The 10,832-nt window shown below is 34.6% G+C and overlaps 1 protein-coding gene across 1 annotated transcript in view; it reads left to right on the plus strand.

The window, feature by feature from the left end:
• Positions 1-1,654, plus strand: part of LOC110036637 (elongation factor P) — a 10,147-nt gene extending 8,493 nt beyond the window's left edge. The window contains exons 6-7 of the mRNA XM_020741129.1: positions 570-651; positions 1,231-1,654. Coding sequence (XP_020596788.1) covers positions 570-651; positions 1,231-1,349 — 201 coding nt within the window. The 3' untranslated portion in view covers positions 1,350-1,654. The remainder of the gene's footprint in view (positions 1-569; positions 652-1,230) is intronic.
• Positions 1,655-10,832: the final 9,178 nt, after the last annotated feature.

The raw sequence follows: 10,832 nt of genomic DNA on the forward strand, positions 1-10,832 counted from the left end.
ATATATATAATAAAATAAAGGTGTTATTGGAGACGTGGAGTTCATTGTTTCTCTATGATTTAATTGTCCAATATTGTATATGGTCAACTATAATCTTGGCAGTTCATATTCGTTTTGAAGAAAAAAAAAAAGGGTCTCATTTAGCATTCATGTGGTTTTTTATTGGGTTTATGTGTATTTGAGTGGGTTTTTGATACAAGAGACTATGTTTGGGAAGAGGGAGGGAGAGGGCAGCGTGAACAGGATTTGGATGATTTTAGAGCGACTTTAATCTGTTGGATACAAAATAATCCTACTTGAGCTTTAGTACACAAGTAATGATACTTGTCTATTGGCTTATGTTGTTGGGTTGATGGGTCTTTCCATTAGTATTTTGGGCTTTACTTGGACTCCAATTTCCTACCCTCATACTCATCCATGGACACCATAGATATTAATGCATGCCACGTTTACTATTTCATTTTTCTGGCTGATTTTGGGCATCTGAATGTTTGAAGCTGTGTAACTTTGTAGGCATGGATATTCACTCTTAAAAATAGCACCGGCTGATTTAAATATTTTTATCGCAGGTTATTGATTTTGAACTTCCCATCGCTGTTAAGCTAACCATAACTGATGTTGATCCAGGTGTAAGAGGTAACACTGTACAAGGTAATAAATATGATTTGATTGGAGACTATTCAGTTACTTGTAGATAGAGAATGTATTTTAGTAAATGATAATTTATTGGGAAATCTATATACTTAGCACACAATTCTTATGTATTTTCATATCTCACACATAGGCTTTCATATTTACATACATAGCTCTTTGGCGCTTTAAATTTATGCATGAAACGTTGTATTTCACTTTTAAAAAAATCTTATAAGTGCTATTTTTTTATGTGATGTTATAAGAGATTTAAGTGATCTGTGTGTAAAAATGAAATTTTAGGTGTGAGATATGTAAATACATAAGAATTGCGTGCTGTGAATGTACATGCCCCCTAATTTATTTTTCACTCATTTGATGATTTGAAGAATTGTCAATGGTACTTTAATATACATATTATTTTCATACTACACCCAATCAAATGATGGAATATAGTAACTTCTCCATCTTTTAAACAACGATTTGCAAAATTCGAACCGGATGAATCCTTGGCATATTCTTCTCTTGTTAACTTTCTCTATACCATAGCATAATATATATTTCTCTAAGCTTAGGAGGAATAAATGATTGACACTGCAGGAGGATCCAAGCCAGCAACACTTGAAACGGGTGCTGTGGTAAATGTTCCATTGTTTATGCAAAGGGGTGAGGAGATAATGATAGATACTAGAACAGGACAATACATGAGCAGGGCATGAATTTTACCGACTTTCTGCTCTCCTGATTGTCTTCAGGTTCAAAATTTTACTCTTTGATTTCCTGATTCAGCGGTCTTTTGCTTTATTTTGACTTCAAGTTTCTGAGCCATTCTTGATTTGTTTTGTTCTACAAGATGACTTTGTCTTTTACCTTTTATATTTGTTTTCAAAATTAGGCACCTGAGTAGTAAATAAGTTTCGGCGTTTCTTTATTTGTTTTTCTCAAGGCTAGTTGTGTTTCTCTCTGAAATTGTGAAAACGTTTGTATGATGATGTTTTTCTGCTAGTTTAATTTTAGTTAGACATCTTTACTTTCATGGTTAGTTTGTTGATTCATTGAGGTTGTTTAGCATTGATAAAGCTAGCTCTTGAAAATAATTTATATGTGTGAGAGATATTTCTAAATTTTAACTCTTGCAAGATGCATTATCTTACTAGCTGGCAGTATCTGTTTAATGAAAGAAACAAAGAATGTGACATAAAATAATTCTGTAGTTGAGAAGAATCAAAGTTGTCAGGCAGCATCTAGAGCGGATCAGAATGGGCGATTGCCCCTCGTGAAATTTATAATTTCTCTATATAAATTGTAAAAGAAAAAAATTTATGTAGTTTAGGCAATTTAGTAATTATGCTACCACCCCCCCCAAAAAAAAATGATTTATTTGATGATTTTGTCGACTACTCAAAATAATGTTGGTTCTGCCCTTATATGAGATAGACTGGCAGCTTTCTGTCAATTAGGCATAAATTTTCTTCTTTTGAGTAGATGGTTTTGAGCATAGAACTTTTCAGTGTGGGAGGAAATGACCAACTACTGGACCTTCATCTTATCTGTCGTATAACCCTTTTGAAACTATTATCTTTTTTTTATCCAATGTTGTTGATATATTTAAAAGTTATACTTTATAGGTAGATGTTTTTGTTATTAAAAACAAGAGGGTTCGAGCGAGTTTTGGAGAAACACTAGAGAACCGTTCAAAGAAGTGCGGGTTCTTCATTCTTATATAATCAGCCCATTTTATTCTCTTGAAAAAAAAAAAAAAAAGATGTTTGCTAGCCTTCAAATAAAAAGAAAAATCAAATCAACTTTTATTCTTCAAGAAAAAAATTCCTGCTCAACATGTTGAATGAATAATTGCAGCATTTACATGCCAACCAAGTCTTATGTATTTACATTTGAACCCCTAAACCTTGTTTTTTTCATCTTTATACAGCCCAAATGTTTTATATTACATCTACAATGTCCCTATTTTAACTTAAAAGTGAAATATACCTTTTTATACAGCCCAAAATTTTACTTTGATTTCATATCACAGGTATATAAAAAAATTCCCTACCTAAACAAGTAATTACTAACTTACTAGTGCAGTGAGAGCAATATTTTGAGAGAGATTGTTGCCGTGGTTTTGGCCTTTGGTTTAGTATCTCACATTTGCGGGTAGGGCTATAAACAAGCAACTTGCGTGAGCTCAGGTTTGGCTCTTATTTCATTAAAAATTAATTGTGTTTGAAATTGACACGTTTGATTATTCGAAATTGGTCCGATTAAACTAATCATAAAAAGAAAAATGTAAAATATTGAATTCAAATTTGCATCATTCTTATGCAATAATAAAAAAAAACATAAAATCACATGGCTCAAATACTATAATGATTTGAACTTATATATAAATATATATGACATTATTATATAAAAAGACATATAATATTCTTATTCGAGCTAAAATGAACCTATCATGATCCAAGAAAAAAATTATTCATGTTCGCTTGTTTATACTTCGAGCTTAAGAAACATGATCGTTTTCACGTCACTTAACGAACCATTCTAACATATATTACTTCATGAGCCGAACATTAGTTATTCACGAACATCGAACCTTTTTGACAGCCCTATCTTGACCATCATGATCAACTTCTGCATACATTTTTCTTTTCCTCTAGTTAACCACATCCAAAAGGCGCAATTTCAGTTCAGTTGGGTGATACTCAACAGTTCTAAACACATTTATTTACTTGATATATTCTTATAACTTCTAGAAATTTCAGTGATAAAAAATTATTTTTAAAAATCATCTGTTAAAAGATGATAACTTGGCAAAGTTTTTATATGAATTTTTTTCATTAAAAAAATTATAATACACAGCTTTTAAAGTTCTATCCCTCCATCATGATTTTACAATAAACTACCCCAACAAAACTAATAAATTCTTGCTAATAAATCACCAATGTTGAAATCCACATCAAGCATAAGAAAAACTAAACAATTAGGCTACAATCAATTAACAAATAATGAAGATATATATATATATATATATAAACTTCCACTAGGTGCGTTGTAAGTCACATCTATCTAGAGTTTGAATCAATCTGAGTCAAATTAACACATATGGGGTGGACAAACACCTTATTATTGAGAAAAAAACTTCCATTAAAATCTCACATTATCAATCATTATTCTATCACAGCACATCCCCATTCAATTAACATAATAAAACCACAAAAAGATTAATATAATTCAAAATATACATTATTATATATATTAAAAAAAAAAAAAAAACTTTACAACTCGGGAAGAAATTCAGCACAATGAAACTGCAGCATGTTTCAAATATCAGAATGGTGGATTCGATTGGGCGTTGCTTCTGCGTCATCATTGTCCAATGGCATGTATTGAGCCATGATGGCCCGAATCTCCGAGTTCACATAACTCTTATGAAGTATCAAGGAAAAAATGAAGAATGGTAAGAAATTGTTTTTTTTATAAATAAATCATTTGGGTTATTTTTGAACTATCTGATCGTTGTATCTACGTGTGTCATAATCAAACTATTAAAAGTTTGATAAAACTGAAAAAAATATGAGCAGAGGTTTTATCAAGAACTTTGATATTTGAGTGAGAATTTGAAAAATTTATAAAAGATGATATGATTGATTTGTAAATAGTCATGTTTTAGAAAAATTATTCCATTGGGATCGGACACTGCACGCATCTTGCGAGATGCGTGCGGTGTTCGATCCTGATTTACGGTCATGATGTATTTCGGTGGGTCCCACCTAAATTTTTAAAAAAAAAAACTGAAATAATTCTGACCGTAGATCACCGTGATCTACGGTCAAGATCGGACACCGTATGCAATAATTTTTCCATGTTTTAGGTGCTTGTATGTAATAATATAAAAGGAAAAATAAGTAATAACTTGGAAGGATGGAATTTTGGCATTGCAGCAGTCCAAGACTTTTAAAAAAAATAAAAAAGAAAGAAAATCTGCTATGCACCGAAAATAATTTACATAGATGCATGACACAGTAAACATACAATATAAATGTTGATATTTCCTTTTTTTTATATCTATTATCTAAACTAATATCATGTCCTTCATTTCAAACACGCAAGGAGAAGAAGATCACCCAATACCCTAGCATAAACTTAACATAATGCTTTTTAAATATTTTAAAATTTAGGGTATTTAATATTGTTATTGTTAGGTCTCAAGTCCCGGATATAAAAAGTGGAGGGTGGGTTGTGTTAGATAGTTGACAGCCAACATAAAATTTATCGAAAAATCATGACATTAATTTTTGAAAGCCTTGTGTAAATGATGCGGCGTCCTCTGGAAGCGACGCGCTCTATGACTTAAATACAATGAAAAATGTGCAAGGGTCGCTACACCGCTGCACGGGAGTAATGTCAAATAAGTAATTGTTCCCACATTACGGACGGATGTGGGTAAAAAAGTTAGTATAAGAAATTAATATTAGGATAGGATCATGTAATATAGATACTCTCACAGGTAAATGAAATTACTTGATATTATGATTTATAAGAAGATAAATATCTTATGTATTAAAGAAACTAAATAGTTGGAGAAAAGACTAAAGAGGGAGAAAAGACTAAAGAGATTGATACCTTAGGTTTTAAGCTTTGGTATTCAAGTAGGCGTCGCACTAGAAATGATGTAGGTGTAATTATAGATAAGAATTTGAAAGATAATATATTTGGGGCTTAGCCTAATTTAAAATCAAAGTGCCAAAATTCATAGGGCTAAACTTAAATTGAAATTCTAATACCCCTAATTGAGGAGCTACGTTTTATTTGAAAGTCTTGTCACCGGATTAGTAACATGTTTGCAAGCAAAAAAAAAAAAAAACGTATTTCAAATAAATTAAAGTGAGCATATCCATGCATCGAAGTATTCAATTAAATAAGCAAATTCATATAACTTCAATCTTATTTGTTTCATTTTTAAGGCAATTATTGATTTGATTCAAGCTTTAAAATTATGTGTATTGCCTTAAAACATGCAGAGTTGTTTAAAGTAACCAAACACATAAAATGAAACTTTGTATGTGCTCTAACCAATGTGTTAGATACTCAACAACTAGGTTTTCAAGAATGCTATGCAGGTTAATCGGGTTGTCTTGTCTATTGGACAAGGTTGTAAGTCACACCCACTAGTCTGATCCTCCTCCTCGCAAGTACTGGAGTTGATGTGTTTAGTAGTTTTAAACTAAAACGTCTAAATCCCAAAATAGAAATTCACAAGTCCAAATTACTTAGTCTGATCCTTCTTCTTTTAAGGACAAGAGTCGACAGGACTCATATCCTAAAAGTCTAAAATGACAAAATTAACTTCCCCCTTCAAATATAAAAATGTTAAATGTTCAATTTCCCAATAATGACCGTGTTGATAAAATTCTCAACCGGAGGGGTCAATCTCTTAAATTATAATTTTAAAAAATAATAAACTAAAATTCAAGTTAAAATTAATCACTTAAAAAGACTCAAAATAAAATTCATCCACATACTGCAACAATTTGTCAAGGTGATAAACTTCTGATTGACTTTAAGTTATAAAAATCAAATGTCACATAAAATATATCAATATATTCACAATCAAACTAATTGCATATCAATAAGAATGCGGCCCGACTCCTCAATTCATGGGGAGCGGTCGGAATTTTTAGAGCTCACAAATCTATGCAAAAAAAAAAATCATAAGAATTGGGTGATCTGTGCGTAAAAATTGAAGTTTTGGTGGTTGATATTGTTAAGAGTTATGATAGGAAATAATTTATTCTTATAAATAAATTATTTCCTTAGAATTAGAGTTATGATAGGAAATAATTTATTCTTGTAAATAAATTATTTCCTTAGAATTAATGAGATATTTATTTCCCTATTTTACGTTATTTCCTATATCTCCTAATAATTAATGTGAATTAATTATTAGAGATATTAAGTGTTATACCCTTCCTTTCATATCATTTACCTTTTATTATTTTTCTTTTTACAAGATTACTGTAAGGGTTATTTATAACCTTATTCATATTAATGAAAAAGTGTGTATTCCACCACATTATTCTGAGTTTTAACATGGTATCAGAGCAAACACGATTTTGAGTCTTACCATCTCTTCTTCCACGCAAAAACCCCATCTATCTTCTTTCTAAGCCAAAACACATGGCAGACGAAACTCAAAATTCAGCAAAACCTGAATTTAGCAAATTCAATAATCCGAACGACCCCTTTTTTCTCCACTACTCAGATCAACCTGGTCTCGTGCTTGTTACGCAACCGCTGAATGGAGAAAACTACAATTCTTGGAGTCGTGCCATGTTGATGGCTCTCAACATCAAAAACAAAGAAGGTTTTGTCAACGGCACCGTCCAAGAACCACCAGAGACGTCCACCGCAGAACTTCAACAATGGAGGCAACCTTGTCAAGGCATGGTTATTTAATTCAATTGCAGAAGACATTGGAGCAAGTATAATATATAACGACAGTGCCCATGAAATCTGGCTCGACTTGAAGGAATGTTTTTCTTGTACCAACAGCGTTCATATTTTCCATATCGAAGAAGCCATCCACGATTGCAAGCAAAGTGATATGACAGTTGGAGCTTATTACACCAAGATCAAAGGCCTATGGGACGAACGTGACACCCTCCATAACATTCCTAAATATATGTGTGGTGTCATGAAGGAAGTGATGCAGGATCAGCAAAATCAGAAAAACCATGAAATTCTTCATGGGGCTTAATGAAACATACACTAGTATAAGAGGACAAATTTTGCTCATGGATCCCCTTCCCAATGTCAGCAAGGCACATTCTCCCGTGCTCCAAGATGAAAAGCAGCACGACATGAACAATGTAAATGCGCTGAAGCCGGAAGCTTCAGCTTTTGGCGTGAAGAATAACGCACCTGAGAATGTTTTCACACCTAAAAATCCTCATTTAAAGTGTGAAAAATGTGACAAAATTGGGTATACCTCAGACACATGTCGAGCACATCTCAAATGCGATTATTGTGGATGGCAGAGACACACCATCAATGACTGTAGGAAGTTACAAAGGACCAATCTAGCGGGCAATAAATCTGAACGGAAAAATTTTGCTCCCAAAGCCAACCATGGGGATAACGAGTCCTGCACCATTCACCCTTACAACTGAACAATATCAAAGCCTCATATCACTACTTGCAGAGAACAAATCTAATTCCATGGCTAATCATGTTGGCAGTACATCAACCATGAGTGATATCTTAGGTAAAATTTTTTTTACCTCTGTTTTTCGTAAAAAAATAAGCTGGATTCTTGACACAGGAGCCACAGATCACATGATATATTCAGTCAACCTACTTATTACAAAATCCAATGTCACCAATCGAAAGTTCACTTGCCTAACGGGGCTACTGCAAGTGTCACACACATAGGCAACATCCATTTTGCTGAGTTTGTTCTACAAAATGCTTTATGTGTCCCCTCCTTCAAATTAAATATGATTTCCATTAGTAAATTTTCACAAAAGAGCAAGTGCAATGTTTTTACTTCACCATCTCCAAATCTCTGGCATAAACGTCTAGGCCACCCATCAAATAAAGTTTCCAGCTTGTTTCCTTTTCCAATTATAAACAAGAATATTAGTAATGTTTTTGATTGTTTAATTTGTCCATTGGCTAAGCAAACTCGTTTACCTTTTCAAACAAGTTCCATTAGCTCAAAAACACCTTTTGAATTAATTCATGTTGACATTTGGGGAGGATACCAAGTTCCTTCAATCACTGGAGCGCGGTATTTTCTCACAATTGTTGATGATTATACTCGATGCACATGGACTTATTTGATGAACCATAAATCAGATACACACTCATACATCATCAAGTTCATAAATCTCGTTGAAACACAATTCAATCTAAAAGTCAAAATCATTCGAAGTGATAATGGTCCTGAATTCATATTGAGGAATTTTTATCTCGACAAAGGCATCATTCACCAATCAAGTTGTGTCTCCACTCCACAACAAAATGGTGTAGCCGAAAGAAAACATCGTCACTTACTCAACATAGCCCGAGCCTTATTGTTTCAAGCTAATTTACCCAAAAAATTTTGGGGAGATGCAATCCTAACTGCCACCTACCTAATCAACAGAACACCAACACCCCTTCTCCATGGAAAGACTCCTTTTGAAATGCTCTTCCAAACAAAACCAGCATATGATCATTTGCGTGTGTTTGGGTGTCTTTGTTTTGCCTCAACACATCATCAACGACCAAACAAGTTTGATCCCAGAGCCATTCGATGTCTTTTCTTAGGATATCCATATGCACAAAAGGGTTATAGAGTCTATGACCTTTCAACTGGGAAGATTTTTGTATCACGAGATGTTCGTTTCCATGAAAACACTTTTCCTTCCCCTTCTTTCGCTACAGATAAAGGCTCAATTCCGCACTTCACCATCCACACTGACATGCCTTCATTCGATGAATTACCTCAAGAAAATATTTCATCTTCTCAAGACAATGAAATCCCCTCTGAAGAGACTACCCCACCTTCAAATTTCTCCTCAGAACAACCTGCAACTCTAGACCAACAAATACCATCACCAAGATCAATAAGAACAACAAAAATGCCTAGCTATTTGCGTGAGTATCATGTTGGTATTTCTCTTCCCTCAAGACACCCACCAACATCGAACTCCGTGTTGGCCAAAACCACAGGTACCCTCTACCCATTAACCAACGTCTTGTCATATGCTAGATTATCACCTAAACATGGTGCTTTTACCACCGCCCTTTCAATTGAAAAGGAGCCAAACACCTTTGTAGAAGCCGCTCGTAATCCAAAGTGGCAGGTTGCTATGCGAGAAGAACTTGATGCACTCAACGTCAATGGCACATGGTCCCTTGTACCATTACCGCCTGGAAAGAGGCCAATTGGATGCAAATGGGTCTACAAAATCAAACTTCGGGCAGATGGGACAGTTGAACGCTACAAGGCCAGATTAGTGGCAAAAGGGTATAATCAAATTGAAGGGCTAGATTACCAGAAAACCTTTGCCCCTGTAGCAAAGCTTGTAACTGTTCGCCTACTTCTTGCGTTAGCTTCAACCAAGCAATGGCATCTTCATCAACTAGATGTCAACAATGCCTTCTTGCATGGGGACCTCGACGAAGACGTATATATGTCGCTACCTCCTGGCCTCGAACGAAAGGGGGAGACTCGAGTTTGTAAACTCCACAAATCATTATATGGTCTCAAACAAGCTTCACGACAATGGTTCATTAAGCTTTCCACCGCTCTAAAGCAAGCCAATTTTATGCAATCAAAGGCAGATTATTCTTTGTTCGTCCGATCCCAGAATGGTAAATTTATCGCCCTTCTTATATATGTAGATGATGTCATCATTGCAGGGAACGACTTACAAGAAATCGAACATGTTAAAATATCCTTGAAGAACCAATTCAAATTAAAGGACCTTGGACAATTGAAATATTTCCTTGGTATTGAGGTTGCACGATCCCAGAAGGGTATTGTGCTTTCACAGCGAAAGTATGCTCTTGAAATACTCGAGGATGCTGGGTACCTCGGTGCGAAACCAGCCACTTTCCCTATGGAACAAAACTTGTCCCTTAGCAAATCAGATGGAGAATATGTCAGTGATCCATCATCATACCGAAGACTAGTTGGGAGATTAATCTACTTAACTATTACACGTCCAGACTTGACATATGCAGTTCATGTCTTAAGTCAATTTATGGACAAACCACGAGTGCCACACTTAGAAGCAGCCCATCGTATTCTACGTTACATAAAACAAACAGTTGGACAAGGAATTTTCCTCTCAGCAGAAAGCTCAACCCAACTAAATGCCTTTTGTGATGCAGATTGGGCTAGGTGTCGTGACACTCGAAGATCAGTTACTGGGTATTGTATCTTCCTTGGGAGTTCATTAATTTCTTGGAAAACCAAGAAACAAACCACAGTATCACGCTCTAGTGCAGAAGCTGAATATCGGTCCATGGCCACTACCTGCTGCGAGATTATTTGGTTAAGAACAATTCTGCAAGATTTGGGGATCATGCATTCACATCCTGCCAATTTATTTTGTGATAACCAAGCAGCACTTCACATCGCCTCGAACCCGGTATACCATGAGCGAACAAAGCACATCGAGATTGATTGTCATCTCATACGGGAGAAA

This window comes from Phalaenopsis equestris, unplaced genomic scaffold, assembly GCF_001263595.1.
Source record: "Phalaenopsis equestris unplaced genomic scaffold, ASM126359v1 Scaffold209375, whole genome shotgun sequence".
NCBI lineage: Eukaryota > Viridiplantae > Streptophyta > Magnoliopsida > Asparagales > Orchidaceae > Phalaenopsis > Phalaenopsis equestris.